This window comes from Anomaloglossus baeobatrachus, chromosome 7 (genome assembly GCF_048569485.1).
Source record: "Anomaloglossus baeobatrachus isolate aAnoBae1 chromosome 7, aAnoBae1.hap1, whole genome shotgun sequence".
In the NCBI taxonomy this organism is placed as follows: domain Eukaryota; kingdom Metazoa; phylum Chordata; class Amphibia; order Anura; family Aromobatidae; genus Anomaloglossus; species Anomaloglossus baeobatrachus.
In genome coordinates this window covers 19,276,580-19,299,381 of record NC_134359.1, presented here as the reverse complement: position 1 = coordinate 19,299,381, position 22,802 = coordinate 19,276,580, and the positions used below count along the sequence as shown (strand labels likewise).

Genomic DNA, 22,802 nt, shown 5'->3' with positions numbered 1-22,802 from the left:
GCATATCACCATGGCTGATATCTGATAAATGAATATGGACAATTCTAAATCTATGAAAGTGCAAGACATTCCGAGCGTTAAGTAATAAGAACATGGAAATTCTCCAACTAATACAAAAAAATCATCAAAAGGGGCAGGATTATAGTAGATATACTGTATTTTTGTACATAGGGGCAGTATTATAGTAGTTATATTCTTGTACATAGGGGCAGTATTATAGTAGTTATATTCTTGTACATAGCGGCAGTATTATAGTAGTTATATTCTTGTACATAGGGGCAGTATTATAGTAGTTATATTCTTGTACATAGGGGGCAGTATTATAATAGTTATATTCTTGTACATAGCGGCAGTATTATAGTAGTTATATTCTTGTACATAGGGGCAGTATTATAGTAGTTATATTCTTGTACATAGGGGGCAGTATTATAATAGTTATATTCTTGTACATAGGGGCAGTATTATAGTAGTTATATTCTTGTACATAGGGGCAGTATTATAGAGGTTATATTCTTGTACATAGGGGCAGTATTATAGTAGTTATATTCTTGTACATAGCAGCAGTATTATAGTAGTTATATTCTTGTACATAGGGGGCAGTATTATAGTAGTTATATTCTTGTACATAGGGGCAGTATTATAGTAGTTATATTCTTGTACATAGTGGCAGTATTATAGTAGTTATATTCTTGTACATAGGGGCAGTATTATAGTAGTTATATTCTTGTACATAGGGGCAGTATTATAGTAGTTATATTCTTGTACATAGAGGCAGCATTATAGTAGCTATATTCTTGTACATAGGGGGCAGTATTATAGAGGTTATATTCTTGTACATAGGGGCAGCATTACAGCAGTTATATTCTTGTACATAGCGGCAGTATTATAGTAGTTATATTCTTGTACATAGCGGCAGTATTATAGTAGTTATATTCTTGTACATAGGGGGCAGTATTATAGAGGTTATATTCTTGTACATAGGGGGCAGTATAATAGTAGTTATATTCTTGTACATAGGGGCAGTATTATAGTAGCTATATTCTTGTACATAGAAGCAGTATTATAGTAGTTATATTCTTATACACAGGGGGACAGTATTATAGTAGTTATATACTTGTACATAGGAGGCAGTATTATAGTAGTTATATTCTTGTACATAGAGGGCAGTATTATAGTAGTTATATTCTTGCACATAGAGGCAGTATTATATTAGTTATATTCTTGTACATAGGGGCAGTATAATAGTAGTTATATTCTTGTACATAGGGGGCAGTAATATAGTAGCTATATTCTTGTACATAGGAGCAGTATTATAGTAGTTATATTCTTGTACATAGAAGCAGTATTATAGTAGTTATATTCTTATACACAGGGGGACAGTATTATAGTAGTTATATACTTGTACATAGGAGCAGTATTATAGTAGTTATATTCCTGTAAACAGGGGGCAGTATTATAGTAGTCATATTCTTCTATATAGGAGCAGTATTATAGTAGTTATATTCTTGTACATAGGAGCAGTATTATAGTAGTTATATTCTTGAACATAGGGGCAGTATTATAGCAGTTATATTCTTGTACATAGGGGCAATATTATAGTAGTTCTATTCTTGTACATAGGGGCAGTATTATAGTAGTTCTATTCTTGTACATAGGGGCAGTATTATAGTAGTTATATTCTTGTACATAAGGGCAGTATTATAGTAGTTATATCTTGTACATAGGGGCAGTATTATAGTAGTTATATTCTTGTACATAGGAGCAGTATTATAATAGTTATATTCTTGTACATAGGGGCAGTATTATAGTAGTTATATTCTTGTACATAGTGGCAGTATTATAGTAGTTATATTCTGTACATAGGGGCAGTATTATAGTAGTTATATTCTTGTACATAGGGGGTAGTATTACATTAGTTATATTCTTGTACATAGGGGCAGTATTATAGTACTTATATTCTTGTACATAGAGGGCAGTATTATAGTAGTTATATTCTTGTACATAGGGGCAGTATTATAGTAGTTATATTGTTGTACATAGGGAGCAGTATTATAGTACAGTAGTTATATTCTTGTACATAGGGGCAGTATTATAGTAGTTCTATTCTTGTACATAGAGGCAGTATTATAGTAGTTATATTCTTGTACATAGGGGACAGTATTATAGTAGTTATATTCTTGTACATAAGGGCAGTATTATAGTAGTTATATTCTTGTACATAGGGGCAGTATTATAGTAGTTATATTGTTGTACATAGGGAGCAGTATTATAGTACAGTAGTTATATTCTTGTACATAGGGGCAGTATTATAGTAGTTCTATTCTTGTACATAGAGGCAGTATTATAGTAGTTATATTCTTGTACATAGGGGACAGTATTATAGTAGTTATATTCTTGTACATAAGGGCAGTATTATAGTAGTTATATTCTTGTACATAAGGGCAGTATTATAGTAGTTATATTCTTGTACATAGGGGCAGTATTATAGTAGTTATATTCTTGTACATAGGGGCAGTATTATAGTAGTTATATTCTTGTACATAGGGGCAGTATTATAGTAGTTATATTCTTGTATATAGGGGCATTATTATAGTAGTTATATTCTTGTACATAGGAGCAGTATTATAGTAGTTATATTCTTGTACATAGGAGCAGTATGATAGTAGTTATATTCTTGTACATAGGGGCAGTATTATAGTAGTTATATTCTTGTACATAGGGGCAGTATTATAGTAGTTATATTCTTGTACATAGGGGCAGTATTATAGTAGTTATATTCTTGTACATAGGGGCAGTATTATAGTAGTTATATTCTTGTATATAGGGTAGTATTATCGTAGTTATATTCTTGTACATAGGGAGCAGTATTATAGTAGTTATATTCTTGTACATAGGGGCAGTATTATAGTAGTTATATTCTTGTACATAGGGGCAGTATTATAGCAGTTATATTCTTGTATATAGGGTAGTATTATAGTAGTTATATTCTTGTACATAGGGGCAGTATTATAGTAGTTATATTCTTGTACATAGGGAGCAGTATTATAGTAGTTATATTCTTGTACATAGGGGCAGTATTATATTAGTTATATTCTTGTATTTAGGGTAGTATTATAGTAGTTATATTCTTGTACATAGGGGCAGTATTATAGTAGTTATATTCTTGTACATAGGGGCAGTATTATAGTAGTTATATTCTTATACATAAGGGCAGTATTATAGTAGTTATATTCTTGTACATAGGGGCAGTATTATAGTAGTTATATTCTTGTACATAGGGGCAGTATTATAGTAGTTATATACTTGTACATAGGGGGCAGTATTATAGTAGTTATATTCTTGTACATAGGGGCAGTATTATTATAGTTATATCCTTGTACTTGTATAGTATACACTCTACAGAATTCATAAAGCATTAATAGAATTCATTTTGGTTTTTCAAACCTGGAAAAAGTGGTCGTAGCCATCTGGCAGATGCCTTTTGAATATATTACACTCCTTATCAACCTCTGTCACTATGGAAACAACCATTGCCGTCCATACATTCTCTTCCTGGATACAGATGTGGTTATATAGTGTCAATGTTTCCAATGGGAGTCATGAGAACGAGAAACAAAATTTATTCCCATTCATGTTTTTATTTATTTATTTACTACTTGAATAAGTTTTATTTTATGTTTCATGGTTAATATCAGTAATAACTGTTTTACCAGCAGAGGTATTGATCATGTCGGCCATCTATGCTGTCACTGTGATATAAGTAGGGGGGAATCTTGTGGCTCTCACTAATCGCTAAAACCAAGTGACAGCTGCAATACTCTAAACTAAAGAGCCCGGACTGCAGCGTGATACATTGGAGCAATCCAGCAGATGCATTTATCTCACATTATGTAGACTGGATACAATTCTCATCGGAAAGCTGAAGCAGCGATGAAAGGATTGCTGCATGTCAATGGAAAGAAGAGTGTTTTCATATTCTGACTGGAACCACAGATCTTGAAATTAAAATAAAAGGTTTATTTAAAAGTTATAGAACTTTTCAGTCTCTGATGATGCTAATGTATGGAAATAATGCACTGACATATGTGGATTTCCCTTTCTGGAGTCAAGGAAAGGTTCATAGAAGTTGATGTTGCAGCAAGTGATGAGTGGGCACTACCATGCTCGGGTGCTCAGTACTCGTAACTAGTGATGAGCGGGCACTACCATGCTCGGGTGCTCAGTACTGGTAACTAGTGATGAGTGGGCACTACCATGCTCGGGTGCTCAGTACTCGTAACTAGTGATGAGCGGGCACTACCATGCTCGGGTGCTCAGTACTGGTAACTAGTGATGAGCGAGCACTACCATGCTCGGGTGCTCAGTACTGGTAACTAGTGATGAGCGGGCACTACCATGCTCAGGTGCTCAGTACTGGTAACTAGTGATGAGCGGGCACTACCATGCTCGGATGGTCTGTACTGGTAACTAGTGATGAGTAGGCACTACCATGCTCGGGTGCTCAGTACTGGTAACTAGTGATGAGCGGGCACTACCATGCTCGGGTGCTGAGTACTCTTAACTAGTGATGAGCGGGCACTGCCATGCTCAGGTGCTCAGTACTGGTAACTAGTGATGAGCGGGCACTACCATGCTCGGGTGCTCAGTACTGGTAACTAGTGATGAGCGGGCACTACCATGCTCGGGTGCTCAGTACTGGTAACTAGTGATGAGCAGGCACTACCATGCTCAGGTGCTCAGTACTGGTAACTAGTGATGAGCGGGCACTACCATGCTCAGGTGCTCAGTACTGGTAACTAGTGATGAGCGGGCACTACCATGCTCAGGTGCTCAGTACTGGTAACTAGTGATGAGCGGGCACTACCATGCTCAGGTGCTCAGTACTGGTAACTAGTGATAAGCGGGCACTACCATGCTCAGTACTTGTATATAACGATGAGCTCACAGAAAAATGCTCGAGTTCCCCATTGACTGCCATTATACTTTGGTACTAGAGTCGCCCCTACCAGTGCATCCAACTGCTCGTTGCGAGTTCTGAGCCCCTGAGCATGGTAGTGCTCACCAGTGTCAGAATGGGATGACAAGGGCCCAGCAGTAACATGGACAATGGAGGCCGCTGCATTACATTACCCTCATTCAGGAATCTACCTGTGCCTCCATGTAATGACACTTTGGTTGTTTGGTAAATGAATGATGAGCTGTTGTCTTTGTACATGGAGAATCATGTGTATTGTGCCAAGCACTGCTCTTATGGGTGGTGGGGGTCCATCGGGGGATTCTCCTCTGGACCAGTCCGAGCCCGGTGCTCGCTCATCACTAGGGGCAGCTAAATCACCGCCCAGCTTTCCTAGGAACAGAAATGTATGAATCAGGAGAATTTGTTATTATCTTAGTATTGAGGAAGTGCACTTTAAGCAATGTTATTAGTGATATATTAAGTGCTGATAGCAGATAGGTGCACAGCGGAGGGGAGATTGACATTTGTGATGACAAGTCTTCAAGGATGAAGGAAACCACAGCAATGAATGTCAGTAGGAGATGGGTCCGAGCTGATACTGCGCTAATTAATGTCCAGACAGCAATAGTCTCACGCGGTGCTTTCACTTAACACCCGAAAGATGCAAACTATCTTACAGCAGACGGGAAATCAATTCTGCTATTGACAGCTGTTTGTGATAGATAAGAGTTGAAGAAAGACCACTGTCAGCAGCAGGGTGTAGGGTTGTGACACCAGGGGCCGATCCGATGGATAGGATCCGATGACGCGTTCCGCTTCACCCGGGAAACTGATAAATATGGCGGATCTATACGATTGTGTTGGGCTTATGTTAACTGATATCTGTTGAACTTTCTATCATTTATTAAAAACTATGGTCAGAAAATGAAAAAATATGGCGGATCATTGGGAACCTCCTGGAGACCGGCATTCCTGGAAGGTTGGGTGCACCTGACACTGACATGCTCCACCATTACAGCCCCAAAGTCCAATTACACTTTCATGACATAGAATCATAGATTATTAGGGTTGGAAGGGACCTCCTGGGTCATCTAGTCCAACCCCCTGCTCAAAGCAGGATTCACTAAATCACCCCAGACAGATGTCCGTCCAACCTCTTTTTAAAGACTTCCATTGAAGGAGACCTCACCACCTCTCATAGTCGCCTGTTCCACTCATTGATCACCCTCACTGTCAAAAAGTTTTTTCTAATATCTAATCTGTGTCTCCTCCCCATCAGTTTCATCCCATTGCTTCTAGTCTTTCCTTGTGAAAATGAGAATAAAACTGATCCCTCTACAGTGTGACAGCCTTTAAGATAGTTGTAGACCGCTATTAAGTCTCCTCTCAGTCTTCTCTTTTGCAAGCTAAACAATCCTAAATCCTGAAACTGTTCTTCATAGGACATGGTCACCATTCTGGTCATTCTTTCATTCTTCTCTGAACTTGCTGCAGTTTGTTGATGTCTTTTTTAAAATGTGGTGCCCAGAACTGGACCCAATATTCCAGATGAGGGCTGACCAAAGAGGGGTAAAGGGGGATAATGACTTCATGTGATCTAGACTGTATGCTTCTGTTAATACATCCTAGAATGGTGTTTGCCTTTTTTGCTGCTGCGTCACGCTGTGGACTCATGTTCAGTCTGTGATCTATTAGTATACCTAAGTCTTTTTCACACATGCTTTTGGATAGCTCTATTCCTCCCATGCTATATATGATCTTTTCATTATTCTTGCCAAGATGTATGCCTTTGCATTTCTCCGTGTTAAAAACCATTCTATTAGTTGCTGCCCATTGTTCCTTGTTTAGATCTTGTTGAATCCTCTCTCCCTCTTCTCTAGTATTAGCTATTCCTCCTAACTTTATGTCATCAGCAAATATAATCAGTTTACCCTTAATACCTTCATCTAAATCATTGATAAAAATTTTGAACAACACGGGGCCCAGGACAGAGCCCTGTGGTACCCCACGTGAGACAGTCTGCCAACTGGATGTGCAGCCATTTATGACCACTCTTTGACTCCGATCACTGAGCCAGTTATGAATCCATGTAACAGTTGCCTTGTCCATTCCACACTTGAAACGTGAAACTGTCCGGATGATTCAGTAGCCAAATCCCCAGATAGCCAGCCCAAAAAGTTAGCAAGTATGACACAAGCTTGAGATATTGTCAGAGGGTTCACATGAAGCTCCTGGGCCCCATCTGTAAAAGGGCCCCATCTTCTATGTGCCATGTATATTACCGGTGTCTTCCTTTGTCATAGATGCGCTTTCATGCATCACTAGGCACCAAGATCTGGTGCAATTACTTCTGCACCCCCAATAGCCGCATCACCAAAAATGCCAGACGTTCCCAGATGCTGAACACTACCCCCAACCATGGCCAGTAGTATAGCAGCAGAGCTTAGGGGACTTTTGTAGGCTATAATTCCTAGATGTGAGTGCAAATGCTCTATAAAGACATTAATAGTGTACCCTATGAAGATGCCTCCACTGGCAGGACTTTAATGTAGTGATATACGGGCGGCACGGTGGCTCAGTGGTTAGCACTGCAGTCTTGCAGCGCTGGGGTCCTGGGTTCAAATCCCACCAAGGACACCATCTGCAAGGAGTTTGTATGTTCTCCCCGTGTTTGCGTGAGTTTCCTCCGGGTTCTCCGGTTTCCTCCCACACTCCAAAGACATACAGATAGGGACTCTAGATTGTGAGCCCCAATGGGGACAGTGTTGCAAATGTATGTAAAGCGCTGTGGAATTAATAGCGCTATATAAATGAATAAAATTATTATTATTATTATAATTATTATATACCTGAAAAAAAAAATAATATTGAAAATATAGGGGACATAGTAAAATGCACCCATAGGAACGTGTTCAAGCTGTCAGCGATAGGATGAGCCAAGAAGAGTGAGTGATGCTCAGGGTAAATCACTCAGCATTATCTCATCATCAGCCGAGAAGTTATTACTTGGATCAATAAGTAAAATGTCTTGTTAGCGCTTATTTTCCTTATGTCTGGAGCATCATCATCCAAGCACAAAATGCTACATCACTGCACAGAGGGAATAATCCAGATCTTACTGGCAGGGGCCATATCAAGAGCTGGGGCCACGGGCAAGTGAGAGGAGAAGGCAGATGCCCATTACATGGGTTCTATAGGATTTAATAAACAATGCATAGAAATGTCCTTATATATTGTATACTTCTCATCAGGGACGGTTCATAGTGTGAAATGTGAATCACTACTATCCAATCATATTGAGTGCAGAGCACAGTTTACAGCAGTCTGTATTCCGTCACAGCCTTGTATTACACTATCAGGGGATTGCTGTTTGTGCAGTTGACCAATCTGGATTTCTGTTACATTAACAATATTAGTTGTTACATTTGTATCAGGATCGAGATTTCGGTGTCAAAAAATGTGTGAATTTACATAGGACTGCAGGTAAACAGCCTGTAATGCAGCTCCAAGGAAGTGAATGACACATTCAGCTGTGCTACATCTGTAAAAGTATACGGAAAGAATACAAAGTAACACCTCGGATTATACTGATACATCTTGATACATCCGGATAGAAATCTTGGAAGGTGACGTGCGCAGTTGCTCATTGCCATAATGACCACACATTGGTTGTACGGTGCAGACGCCATAGCGGAAGCTAAAGTTCGGTGCCAGTCTTCTCAGCGGTCCATCACCAGGCAGCATTTGCTCACAAACCTGTTCTAAGCCATGCACTTGTTTCAATCTCCCCTCCCTCGCTCGCTCCCATCTCAGCACCCTCCTCCCCTTCTCTCTCCATCCCCCATCCCTCCCCTTGGCTCTCCATGCATTGTATTCCTGACTTGGCTCCTGCTTTGGGAGCGGCAGGAATACAATTAGTGGCCACCAGGATTTGATCTCCCTTCATCCGGCTACCTGGATCCTCATCTCCATCCCTCCGTCTCTACCTGAGGATTGTAGGGACCCCTCTCTTGTAAGGCTGCATCCGGAACCAAGTATAGCAGATTCTTCTCTGGGGAAAGGGGGTCCCTTCTTCTTATCACCCCCATTCCTAGAAATGAAGAAGAGTTGGATCAAAAGACGCTCTCAGGTAAGAGAGGAGGAGAGAAGGGAGGGAGGATGGATAAATAGAGGAGGGGACTGGCAGTTATTATGTGTATGGATAAGATATAGAGGTGACTAGCATCAGGCCAAGTGATGGGCAGAAGTGGCCAACAGTGGGAATTGACCAAACTGACCTATATGTAATATCCCATGCAGCGCCAATGTGTTCCAACCCAACCACCAATATAGCGCCCACTAACCAGACCTCTCCAACACTTTCCGCACTTCTACTCTTCATGACTAGGTCCATCAAGACTGATGGCCTCTCCATCAACCCAGTAGACTCTGGTTACATAATACTCTTAACTAAGCCATGAACTTACACCAACCCGATGATAACCCTTCACTCATCTGATAACTTTACTCAAAAGTCTCATTCTCCGACATGGTCCAGCTAGAAACAAGCGTCACGGTAGCACAATGGGGCATCGAGGAGCAATGGAGGGGATTGTGGGAATAGAGCTCGCTGAGTGTATTGGTTTGTGATTTTATCATCCATCAGCAATGAATTGGTCAGGGTGTTTGTAGACTGTGGATGGATACTGTAGGGTACATTGGATACTATGGATACTTGGGTACATTGTGTAGTTTCTCATTGTATGATTACCTATTTAGTCCCTAGGATGGGATTTCAGGGTCCTCTACAGAGAAAGTGGTAGCCATTGCTTATGTCGCTGTTGGGACCAGATGCCTACATTACTATTATGGTGGCCACTTTCTCAGCAATAGTCCCAAAGATCTTCTCATGGGGGCCTTGATTAGTAAGTTGTATGGGAAACTTTCAAGTCTCCAGGTGCTTAATTCAAGGAGAAAGCGTTAAAACTATCATTCCCTTTTATTATGATACATGGAAAGGGACGAGTGCCGGTATCAAGAAGTTTATCAGCAGATTGGGGAAAGGATTGATGTCTTTACTCACCAAACCATCCGTCTGAAAGTTTATTATGGGAGGATCTATGAACTGTGAAGAGCACAGAATACAGTGTGTATATACAAAGAGGACAGACTATATGCAAATTCATATAGTATTCATGATTGATCATACTTTATACCATCCGATATATTGTAAATGAGAAGTAGATGTCTCTTTAAAGGAGTTGTCCGGCCATAGTGTACATGTCTGCAGTTACTCTATGTGGCTGCAGACTTGTGAATCCTCACTTCTCGCACACTGCATACTGTGAGGATTCTCCAGTACCAGCACCATGAGTGGCCGGCACGTCACCACAAATATCTGATTTGCACACATGTGGTCACGTGCCGACTAGATGGGTGTGAACTCGCTGAATGCAAGTTTATAGCACAAAGCCAGATACAGACTAGTTGGAATGTGGCCGGACGTTAATCGCAATCGCAGTGAGGATTCACAAGTCTGCAGTCAGAGAGTGACACATGGAGTGACTGCAGGCTTGTACACTAAGGCCCTTTAATGTCTGCCGTCATGGCCACCTTAGACTCTTTATATGCTCTCCAGGCATCACCACAGTCCAGTAGATTTTCTCCGTTCGTGACCGTTCCAGCTTTATGAGCGTCCTCACCAACCAGAGCTCACTAGTAGCCACAATTTCCACAAAGAAATAGCAAAAGCATTGCATACACATAGGAAAGCAAGTCTGTAAAATGTCTGAAGTCAATAGGGAAAAAGGGACAAACCCATTACAATAGGACATACTGCAGTAAATATAGGAGGTACAATACAAAATTATATTGTGGTTCTGTGTTAGCCCGAAGAATTAATGTAAATACTTAAGCCCAAAAATGACAAAGGTATTCTAGGAGTAATACCTTTTTAATGTATCACTCCTAGAATACTCTTGGCACACGGAAATTTTTACAGACTGGGCCAACTGTCATGGCGGCATCGGATATGTTCACACTACAGATTCTGACACTCCGCCTGAAAACTTCTCCGGTGTCTGTGATCAAAGCAGGCAGAGTCAGGCGTCGACCTGCAGAGTGGTAATTCATAGGCAGGCTACGAGGAGTTAGGCCGGCTTCACACTTGCGATTAAATTCTCGCATTGCACTCGGACCAATGTTAATCAATGAGGCAGCTCCCATTTGCTAATTTTTTTCTCAGTCCAAATCGGACTGAGAAAAAAATGGCAGCATGCTGCATTTTGGTGAGTTTCTCGCACGAGTCAGTCCAATGCAAGTCTATGGGTGCGTGAAAAAAAAAGGATGTCACACGGACGGCAACACACACCATCCTTGTGACATCCGTTTTTCGCAATACATTTCACGCATGTAGTAGAGAACAATGTAAATGCTTCTGTACATAGCATTACATGAGTAGCAGCTGCTGAGGGTAAAAACTGATTGCACACTGATGAAATGTGAAAAGAAGTCCGACTTTCTAGCATGAGAATCGGACTGATTTTACACGCACAAGTGTGATTCCAGCCTTAATGTCTGTTAGTCTGCTTGTTAGTCTCCTCTGATCACATGTTGTGGGGGAGCCAATTACATCTACTTCCCTCCTATATATGCTGGCTAGATCCTTCCACCTATGCCAGCTATAGTTTATCTTACCTGGTCTGGTGACGTGTTGTGATCCAGACAATCTGGGGGTTGTAGTACTTGTTGCTGAGTGCGGCTGTGGAGTTACTATTGTTGTCTTTTTGTTGCTTGCCTTCCTGCTCTTGCTTTTCTCCTGAGTCTCTCATTGTCTGTTCCTACGCATGCAGTGCATCAAAGTTTGGTTTTCTCTTGTCTGTGTTCATCCGTGTTTCCATCTCACTCCTGGCCCCTCCTTACCTGGTGGGAGGGGGTGAATCAGATTAGTGCCAGTCAGGAGTATAGTCCGGCATGGGACGCAGGCATGTCCACCATCAGGAATAACCCCGAGGTTAGTGATAGACTTGGGAGCGTCTGTACCTAGACTACTTTTGTCATTATTGGGCTATATATATATATATATATATATATATATATATATATATTCACAGGGTGGTACAAAAGTAGGTGGACAGTATGTATCATAGGGTTATCAAACATGGTGTAAAGTGAAACTGACTCAGTTGCCCTTAGCAACCAATCAGATTCCACCTTTCATTTTCTAAAGAGTCTGTGAAGGATGAAAAGTGGAATCTGATTGGTTGCTAAGGGCAACTGAGTCAGTTTCACTTTACACCATGTTTGATAACCCTATTACACATACTGTCCACCTACTTTTGGACCACCCTGAACATATATATATATATTATTATTATTATTATTTATTATTATAGCGCCATTTATTCCATGGCGCTTTACAAGTGAAAGGGTATACGTACAACAATCATTATCAGTACATAACAGACTGGTACAGGAGGAGAGAGGACCCTGCCCGCGAGGGCTCACAGTCTACAGGAGGAGAGAGGACCCTGCCCGCGAGGGATCACAGTCTACAGGAGGAGAGAGGACCCTGCCCGCGAGGGCTCACAGTCTACAGGAGGAGAGAGGACCCTGCCCACGAGGGCTCACACTCTACAGGAGGAGAGAGGACCCTGCCCGCGAGGGCTCACAGTCTACAGGAGGAGAGAGGACCCTGCCCGCGAGGGCTCACACTCTACAGGAGGAGAGAGGACCCTGCCCGCGAGGGCTCACAGTCTACAGGGAATGGGTGATGGTACGATAGGTGAGGACAGAGCTGGTTGCGCAGTGGTCTAATATATATATATATATATATATATATATATATATATATATATACATATATATAAAAATAAAAATATATATCTATATATAAAACACACCACAATAGTAGTGAACAACCCCTTTAAGGTCCATAGATGATTTTCTTACCTTGTCTGTGGTTACTTTAGAAGAGTTGCAATGTTAACCATGTCTGATTTCTTCCAGTAATTGGGCTGTCAGTGGTATTAGACCTAGACTCCATTAAGCTAATTCAGGCTAAGCTGTAATACCCAACACAGCCTGTGGACAGGAGTGGCGCTCTAGTAGGAAGTAGTAGTTTGGATTTTCTAATCCTAGACTATTCCCGTTATGAGAATCTCAGCAATACACTATGGTCTCACTAGGATTCATGTGTGGTGAGAAGTCCGAGGATGGAGGACACCCCATGAACCATGCCTATGGCCTTCCTCTGAGCATTTCCATCAGCCATGGCCAAAGCTAAATGATATCTCAGCTGTTATATAGCTAGAAGTTTCTAATCTGTAAGACAGCCGTCAGTCTAGTGGATCTCAGCTGTCCAGGAGTTTATATGCCTATCTGGAGAGGAACGAGGACTGACTCAGCCGAGAAAGCAATTATCTGGAAGCTTATAGACAAGTCGTGGAGACCGGGGGGAGCTGCCTCGGTTATAGACACTTATCTCACATTTTATAAAAGCAACAGATCATGAACCGGCCGAGTGATGGCTCCGACGATGGTGGAGATCTAGTGGACGATCATATCGGGCAGGGAGGATCACAACAGAAATGGGGAGCGCGCTTTATATATTTGGAGGAGCTGACTCAGCGGGGAACGGTTACCAAGGAGTTTGTAAAAATAATACCTGGAGAGGATGAGCCGTGCGTCAGCCAAGAATAGGTATCTGACACATTGTAGAGGAATATTACCTAGAAAGGATGAATGTTGTGTCTGAGAAGAAGGAGAAAGCTAAAATGATGACTATCACCCCCCAACCAGCCTCAAGACACCCAACATAGCTGGATAGCAATGGGGGCTTTTAGGTTTTGGAGAAAGATCTAGTTTGACATATTGCGTGATTCGGTGAGGGGTCAGCGTTGACTAGTGACTTTGTTACCTCCAGTAGGCGTCACTAGAAAACCCATACACTTCCCAGAGAGCATTGCCCACCAGGTTGGTGGTCTCCTCAAGGAGAAACGTTACCTTTTATCTCCAGATGACCAGTAACACAGGCAGGGTTTGGTAATGACTAGGAATGATCGAATACCTTAAATATTCGGCTTTGCGAATATTTTCCGAATATCTCGTCGCTATTCGGCTATTCAATGCGCAATGTAAGTCTATGGAAAGCCTGAATAGTACCGAATAGTTGTTATTCGGGTTTCCCATAGACTTACATCGCGCATTGAATATTCGCGAATAGTCGAATAGCGGCGAGCTATTCGGAAAATATTCGCGAAGCTAAATAATCCAAGTATTCAATCATCCCTAATAATGATGCCATAAATAGAAAACCTTCAGCCCTGAAAGGGAATTTCCACTTTCAAACTAGTGATCTCGTAACAAGTGGATACTGTAAAAAAAACAAACACAGGTAGTACCCACCCTTCCCTGGTTCTTTGCCGCTACTCCAGTCTTTGTGTTTTGGCTGCATCGATGACATCACAACTTCAGCTTATTTCACCGCTGCAGACAATCATTAAGCTCAGCGGCTAATGTCATCTGCATCAGAGTGATAGGCTGCAGCGGTGATATGCGCTACAGTTAAGATCTCACTGTTGCAGCCAAAAATCTGAGATTGGAACAGCGTCAGGGAGTCGACACTGGAAAAGGGGAGGATAACCATTATCTGTGTAGGTTTGGTTTTTTTTACAACTATCCAATCATTTGAGGACTTTTTTTTTTTTTTTTTTTTTAAGTGGAAAATCCCTTTAACAAAAGGTGCATAATGGAAGCAACTGGAGGGGCAACAATATGAAGAGGTTGAACACAAACAATTATCATAAAGGGGGCAACAATATGGACAGATGGAAACACAAACAATTATAAAGGGGCAACTGGAGGGGCAACAATATGGAGATGGGAACACAAACAATTATCATAAAGGAGGCAACTGGAGGGGCAACAATATGAAGAGGGGAACACGAACAATTATCATAAAGGGGGCAACTGAAAGGGCAACAATATGAAGAGGGGAACAAGAACAATTATCATAAAGGGGGCAACTGGAGGGGCAACAATATGAAGAGGGGAACACGAACAATTATCATAAAGGGAGCAACTGAAAGGGCAACAATATGAAGAGGGGAACACAAACAATTATCATAAAGGGGCAACTGGAGGGGCAACAATATGGAGAGGGGAACACGAACAATTATAAAGGGGGCAACTGGAGGGGCAACAATATGAAGAGGGGAGCAAAAACAATTATCATAAAGGAGGCAACTGGAGTGGCAAGAATATGGAGAGGGGAACACAAACAATTATCATAAAGGGGCAACTGGAGGGGCAACAATATGGAGAGGGGAACACAAACGATTAGACATCCCAACTGTTGAGAAATTTAGCGCACATGTAAACTGCTCGTTTGCACCCAATAATCCTGTACAGCAGCAGATAAAATCCCTAAAATTCTTATTATGGGCCACTAGTGAGCCAATGGGCAGCCATATGGTGCCACCATGCTGCACATGGCTTCTACAACATTATACCGTCATAATACGTCATGCAGCAGAACATCCCTCCGTTATGGGTGAGAATCTCTATTCTCTATCTGGCGTAAAGAGATGAAGGATAAGGCTATGTGTCCACGGGAGAATGTAGATGCGGATTTTTCTGCATCAAAATCTGCAGCTTTCCCGCAAAATCCGCACCTTTTCAAAGGTGCGGATTTGCCGCGGATTTACCGCGGAATTGCCGCGGATTTTGGTGCTGATTTTTTTTTTTTTTTCCCAATTTTAAAGCCAAAATCCGGATGAAAATCCGCAACAATAATTGACATGTTGCAGATTTTTCCGGACGAAAATCCGCACGATTTCCGCTGCGGAAAAATCCGCAGCGTGGGCACAGCATTTCCAAAATGCCATAGAAATGGCTGGGGAGTAGCTGTGCTGCAGATTTTCGAGAAATCCGCGGCAAAATCCGCGCATTTTCCGCAGCGTGGGCACATAGCCTTAGGCTGCAACGTTGTCCCCGACACAAACTGCGCCGCCAGAGATCGCTATTTGCAACTGCTACAAGACCGCATACTGTAGGGTGAAGACGTTGCGGTGCAACAAGACACAGGTTGCACAAATTTGGATTTGCAAGTCACAATATGGCGTCTTCACCCTACATGATGCTACCACGTAGCAGTGCCATTCAGCGATCTATTGGCGACGCTATAGATCTGTACAGTACGGCCTATTACAACTTTTCCACTGAACCGGAAACAAGTGTATTTGATGCATTATAAGGCTTATTTCACACGTCCATGGCCATTGTATGGTGCACACTACAGAACCAGATTGCATGCAGTATCTGATGGGCCACGCTGTGTTTCTTTTTAAGCAAACTTTGCAAATAAAAACCCCGTATTCGGCATCTGTATGTGCAGGAAGCCTTGGCAACACTGCAAGAGTGAATCTAAGCTGTTTCTTTGTCTACGAGGCAGTCTGGTATATCTCACAAGGGTACTGTTGGCATTTCTGGTGGTTCTGGAGTCTATTGGACCCGGGGCCCGTTGCTGATTCAGTAGGTTACCATCACACGCCATGGTCTTTTCCTTTGATAGATAATCATGGGTTATACCCAGGATCATGCTCATCCTAGCAGAAAGTGGCCTACTGTTCCAAATTGGAGCCGGATTGCAGGTTCCCCATGGGCCATGATTGAGTTCAAGGAAAGCTTAACTGGTCGCAGGCGATTTTTTTTTTTTCTCGTCGCCTATATGTGATAATAGAAACCCCCCAGGAAGCTGAGAATTTAACAGTCAGCAGATCAGTGCACAAGTCAGGGAACATCTCTGCAAACCATCAGCTGTTACCATGCAAAGCAATTTTGTGCAAACCACTGAGCAAGCAGGTTAACAGTTAATGGAATGGAGGAGAGTGGGGGAGGGGAGGATTGTGAGAAACTCCCCTGTAGTTTGGGATACATGTTATACATATATTAATGAGACAAGTGTAAGAGCAGCTAATATATGAGAGCGCACGTCAGGGGACTGCACCTACATGTGGACCGCACAATCACAAAGCTTCTCTGCCTGATCATATTGATCCATTCTCTCACTTTTCAGCCTCAATACACATTGGAGGACACATTCAAGAGAGAATTACAATGTAGCTTTTATATGTTATATATTCATTTGTTTATTTTATTTATTTTATTTATCAATAATTTCTGTTATGTTTTTCCCTTTCTTTCTATAGCAATATTACCTGCATTTTTTAGACTCCAGAGCTTCGCTCGTCTTCTGCAGACTTTCTGCGCTGCAATTGCACTGAAAATCTGCACCAAATTATTGTAGGATTAGTGGATGGAAATGATTCACACAGAGAGGGAAATTTTTTTTTCTAATTTTAGGGTATGCTGTGGATTTCCAAATCTGCTGCTTGTCCTTTATGTTGTGGATTTACTGTGGATCTGTGTCGGGGATTTCACTTTTTTGCAATGCAAATAGGGAAATCTGTGACAAATCTGCTGCAAAATTCACATGAAACACATCTGAATGAACGTGGCTTCACATTCACTTTATATATCCACGAGCGTCATGGTTCTGGATTTTTTTTTTCTCTCTATAACGGATTGATTATAATCGGATTGCTCTGAAAAACCCAACAAAACCTAACAATAGGCAGAAGCTTTCCGCTAGGATATGTTTCTTGGAGATAATTAGCACTGCAGATTGCTCTGCTCCGGGTAGTGAATGCAATCCGAGGGGTGGATTGGAAACTTTGGGGAATGCAAACCTTAAGCGATCACACGACCGTATACATCAGCCGAGTGCTATCTGATAGAACGCGTCTCAGACCAATGTTATACTATGGAGCAGTGCTGCAATTCGGCATGAGGAAGAATCCGCACCAAGCTCCGAGTGATAGCACAAATTGGATGGTACGCACCCATTAATGTCTATGAGTGCATGGAAATAATCGGAGTGCACCCGGATGACATCTGGACTCATAGAATGGACAAATTTTGTTTTTCATCTTCTCTTGACAATTCCTGCATCTGAGAGGTTTTGGTCACACAGCTGACACTCTGATCAAACTCAGATCAGAGTTATTTTTTTTTAAATCCTTTAACCGGAATCAAACATACAGTAGATATGATGCAAAATAGGGCCCCAAGACCCCACTGCACGTAAAAAGGTCTGGACATTCAGCAAAGGCCCTGTGACACACACAGATAAATCTGCGGCAGATCTGTGGCTGCAGTGAAATTGTGGACAATCAGTGGCAGGTTTGTGGCTGTGTACAAATGGAACAATATGTCCATGATTTCACTGCAACCACAGATCTGCCAAAGATTTATCTGTGTGTGTGACAGGGCCTTAACACATGAAAAGTCTATCAGTCTGATCTATCTACCACAAAATGGACACAGGAGATTCCAGGAAGTTTTTCCATTTTTTTTAATAGCATAGGAACAGAAATAACAGAAGCGCAAAAAGAAGAAAAAAAGAGAGAGGGCAGAGGCTGGGGGGAGGGGGAGGCCCAAATATCGCTCAGTTTTCCGTGGCCCAGGTGGGGTTTCCTGTAGCTGGACCTGAGGTGTACCCTCCAACAATTCCCGATATCCTGCGGTTTGTTGGAGGTCCATCCACACCATCCAAGTGAGCCAAAATTTCAGATAAGGCTAGGTTCGCACACTGCGTCTTTTTGACGCGTTTTTGTGCGTTTTTGGCCGCTAAAAACGCACAAAAACGCACCTGCGTCAATTTGGTGCGTTTTTGGCTGCGTTTTTCTGCGTTTTTGATCTCTGCGTTTTGCTGCGTTTTTCCAATGCATTGCATGGGGGGAAAACGCAGAAAAACGCAGGAAAGAACTGACATGTCCATTTTTTTTTTCAAGCTCAAAAACGCAGCTTAAAAAAACAGTTGTGTGCGGACAGCAAAAATGAAAACTCATAGACTTTGCTGGGGAAGCAAAGTCATGCAGTTTTGAGGCCAAAAACGCACCCGAAAAAGGCGCAAAAACGCCGCGAAAAACGCACTGTGCGCACATAGCCTAAGAGTCATGCATGGATGAAGTCACGTCTTCCATGTGCACGAGGCCATTGACCTTGGTTATCCTCTGTGGAATAGTGGGTGGTAGGGCGCTCTTCCATCGCTCCGGAATACAATCCCTGGCAGCAATGATTAGCAACTTCATCAAAGAGGCGTTATATGATTTTAAGGGAGTCACACAGTGATGTAGCAAACAGAGGGTGGGACCCAGCTTCTCCGTGGTACCAGTGATTTTACATATGGTCTCTGACACCTTCAACCAGAAAGGTCGTATCACCTCGCACTCCCAAAAAATATGGAAAAGTGTACCCTCCTTCCTGCAACACCTCCAGCAAGTGGGGTCCACAGAGGCAAAATGGCATGGAGCTTAGTAGGCAGCCTATACCACCTAGACATAAGTTGTAGCTGGCTTCCTGGAATCTGGAACCCAGATCTCAGAGTTTGGAGTGTCATTTTCAATCACATTGGAGAATCCACACTAGTGTGAGCGAGGCCTAATATTTGTGGTTTCTGGAATTCAACATGGTCCCCAATGCAAAAAGCTCTACACAAGTCCCAGCTTTAATGGAGGAGGTGTTGAAGCTCAACTTATGCTCCAACATTATCTCTGGCAATAATTCCCAACTCCAGTCCTCGGGGACCCCCAACAGTGCATGTTTTCAGGATTTTCTTAGCATTGCACAGGTGTTGGAATCCTCACTTGTGCAGGTAATTAATTATCTATCACCTGTGCAATATTAGGCCTCCTTCACACAGTGATTCTGGTTCGTATGTTGCTGTTTTTATACGTACTGGAGTCATAGGCAGAGCCATTAAAATCATTGGGTCTGCGTACACATCAGGGATTTCTCACTGACCGTGTTTCCGTGCAGTGCACAAAGGCGTGTGCATGTGCTTCGCACGGAGACAAGTCTGTTTTTCTCCGGCATCACTGGTGTTACACGGACCACACTGGTGAAATCCGTGTGATACGTGCCAGAGAATTCACGTATCTTTGAAATAAAATTATTTTTATACTGCTGTCTCCGGCCGCTGCTGTCTCCTGCTTCCAGGCCGGCTAATTATGCTCATGCAATTTCACTGCACCGCGACCCGGAAGCAGCAGCAGAGTGGAGACAGTGGCATCCGGAGACAGCAGAGCTTGAGACATCAGCACCACGGACAGCAGGAGCGTGGATGGGTGAGTATAGGAGTGCCTGATCTCTGTGTGCTATCATACACGTGCCAAAATCTCAGCACATGGAGGGACATGCGTACCCTTAACACGTCAGTGAAAAACGTGTGTGTTTTTGACTGACGTGTGAAAGAGGCCTTAAGGAAATCCTGAGAACATGCACTGTTGGTGGTCCCTGAGGACTGAAGCTGGGGAACACTGATCTATGGGGCTGCTGGAAAGAGCGGAGCACTGGACATATATTTCCCTGTTAGTCCAATGAACGAATGGGCCGGACAGAGCTCTGCAGAGCCTGGTTTCCAGGTACTGTTGGTGGGATAACGGGAGGTTCCAGGTGTTGCTCCCATCAGTAAGTAAATCCATGATTTGGGATTAACGCTCCACAGGACATCCACAACCTCTTGAGCCCCCCCTTAGCTCCAGGGTCAGGTGCAATTGCTACCTTCACACCTCCATATATTTACGCCTCTGCTAATGAGATGCCCTTGACGTGTTAACCTCAGGGCGCCCATTCTGATCACGCCTGTAAGACACCCTCCAACAACTTTAAAATGAAGAGTTAAATCCCCTAAACCGCCGGGAAACTTCTGCAAATAAGAAGCAAACTCGTCTGTGCTGCTCTAGTTATCTTTTAATTAACTAATTAACCTACTTCAGTGCGCCAGTGGAAAACTGCTGCCAGGTGCTATATGTGCGAGGCTGACATTCATACCCAGCGGGATGGGGAATGTACGGGAAGATTAACTGCGCTGTATTCCCCGCTATGTGAGGAAGTGATTGACACATTATATGACCTACACCGGCCTAGTCCTGTCATTGTAATAGGACGGTCCATGAGGGGTCTGCATGGATCAGATACTTGACAAGATACAGTCTACTGCGGCCGCTGTATCACTTAACCCCCAGCAGGCCCAAACCACATGCAACTCTCGGAACATGATAGGATTTGTAGTTTAAGCACAGATTGAGGGTCACAGATTGTAGAGCTCTAAAAAAAGACACCTATGGGGGCAGCATGTTCCCCCTAGGTCCTTGCAGCAGGGACAGTAGGGTGGCAAGACTATGGTCAGAAGCCATTTATTGAATAAGGCACAGGATACATAATTATACCTTTCCATTCTACACGGCACATTTACGATAGAAATTGTATACAACCAATTGTTTTCATTCCAATGGAGGCAAGCATACTTGGCCGGTTCATTAATGACTAATTAAAGGGCTATCGAAAATCAATGCTGCTTGTTGTGGACAGAAATGTAATTCTGCAGTAACATTGGGGCCTCATTCCTCAGCAGATGCAGCTCCGTCTTATGTCCCAATATGTGGAGGTGAAGGAGAATGGATGTCACAGACAGAACGTCACATCCCAGCGTCACAGCCAAAATCCCAGGAGATATCATCAAATTCAAAGCCGTAGACAGTGTGACTCAGCAGCAGCGCCCCGGGTACTCGGCCCACCTCCTCGTCTCCACTTCACATCTTCCTCCATATCTTAAAATTAGAAAATCAAAGACGTTAAAGCACTTTTATATGCGTGCCAGCATCTAACGTCCAAATAAGATACAGCAAAAATTACACCTCTCTCCATAGCAGTCCTGAGGCTGAATATCCAAACTGCCCAATTAAGAGCGCAAAAGGGCACAAATGTTCACACCACTAACAAAGAATACTATAAAACTGTCCTTGGTGCAATTAACAGATCTATACAACTAAAATACTGCCTGCATATAGAATAATATAACTTCTATTAGGCCGGAGTCACACTTGCATGTGACTCGTGCAAAAATCGAGTCCCACCACCCAGACAGGTATAATACTGCCCCTATGTACAAGAATATAACTACTATAATACTGCCCCCTATGTACAAGAATATAGCTACTATAATACTGCCCCTATGTACAAGAATATAACTACTATAATACTGCCCCTATGTACAAGAATATAACTACTATAATACTGTCCCCTATGTACAAGAATATAACTACTATAATACTGCCCGTATGTACAAGAATATAACTACTATAATACTGCCCCCTATGTACAAGAATATAACTACTATAATACTGCTCCTATGTACAAGAATATAACTACTATTATACTGCTCCCTATGTACAAGAATATAACTACTATAATACTGCCCCTATGTACAAGAATATAACTACTATAATACTGCCCCTATGTACAAGAATATAACTACTATAATACTGCTCCTTATGTACAAGAATATAACTAATATAATACTGCTCCCTATGTACAAGAATATAACTACTATAATACTGCCCCTATGTACAAGAATATAACTACTATAATACTGCTCCTATGTACAAGAATATAACTACTATAATACTGCCCCTATGTACAAGAATATAACTACTATAATACTGCTCCTATGTACAAGAATATAACTACTATAATACTGTTCCTATGTACAAGAATATAACTACTATAATACTGCCCCTATGTACAAGAATATAACTACTATAATACTGCCTCTATGTACAAGAATATAACTACTATAATACTGCTCCTTATGTACAAGAATATAACTAATATAATACTGCTCCCTATGTACAAGAATATAACTACTATAATACTGCCCCTATGTACAAGAATATAACTACTATAATACTGCTCCTATGTACAAGAATATAACTACTATAATACTGCCCCTATGTACAAGAAT

The 22,802-nt window shown here is 42.1% G+C and overlaps 1 protein-coding gene across 3 annotated transcripts in view; it reads left to right on the top strand.

Annotated features, from left to right (window-relative positions):
• The window catches only part of SPEG (striated muscle enriched protein kinase), a 210,580-nt gene that overhangs the window by 65,596 nt on the left and 122,182 nt on the right, over positions 1-22,802 (top strand). The window contains exon 1 of one of the 3 annotated variants that reach the window (XM_075317106.1): positions 8,698-9,086. The exons of the other annotated variants lie outside the window; for them this stretch is intronic. Coding sequence (XP_075173221.1) covers positions 9,054-9,086 — 33 coding nt within the window. The 5' untranslated portion in view covers positions 8,698-9,053. Of the gene's footprint in view, positions 1-8,697; positions 9,087-22,802 lie in introns of those variants that run through there. 3 annotated transcript variants of the gene reach the window in all.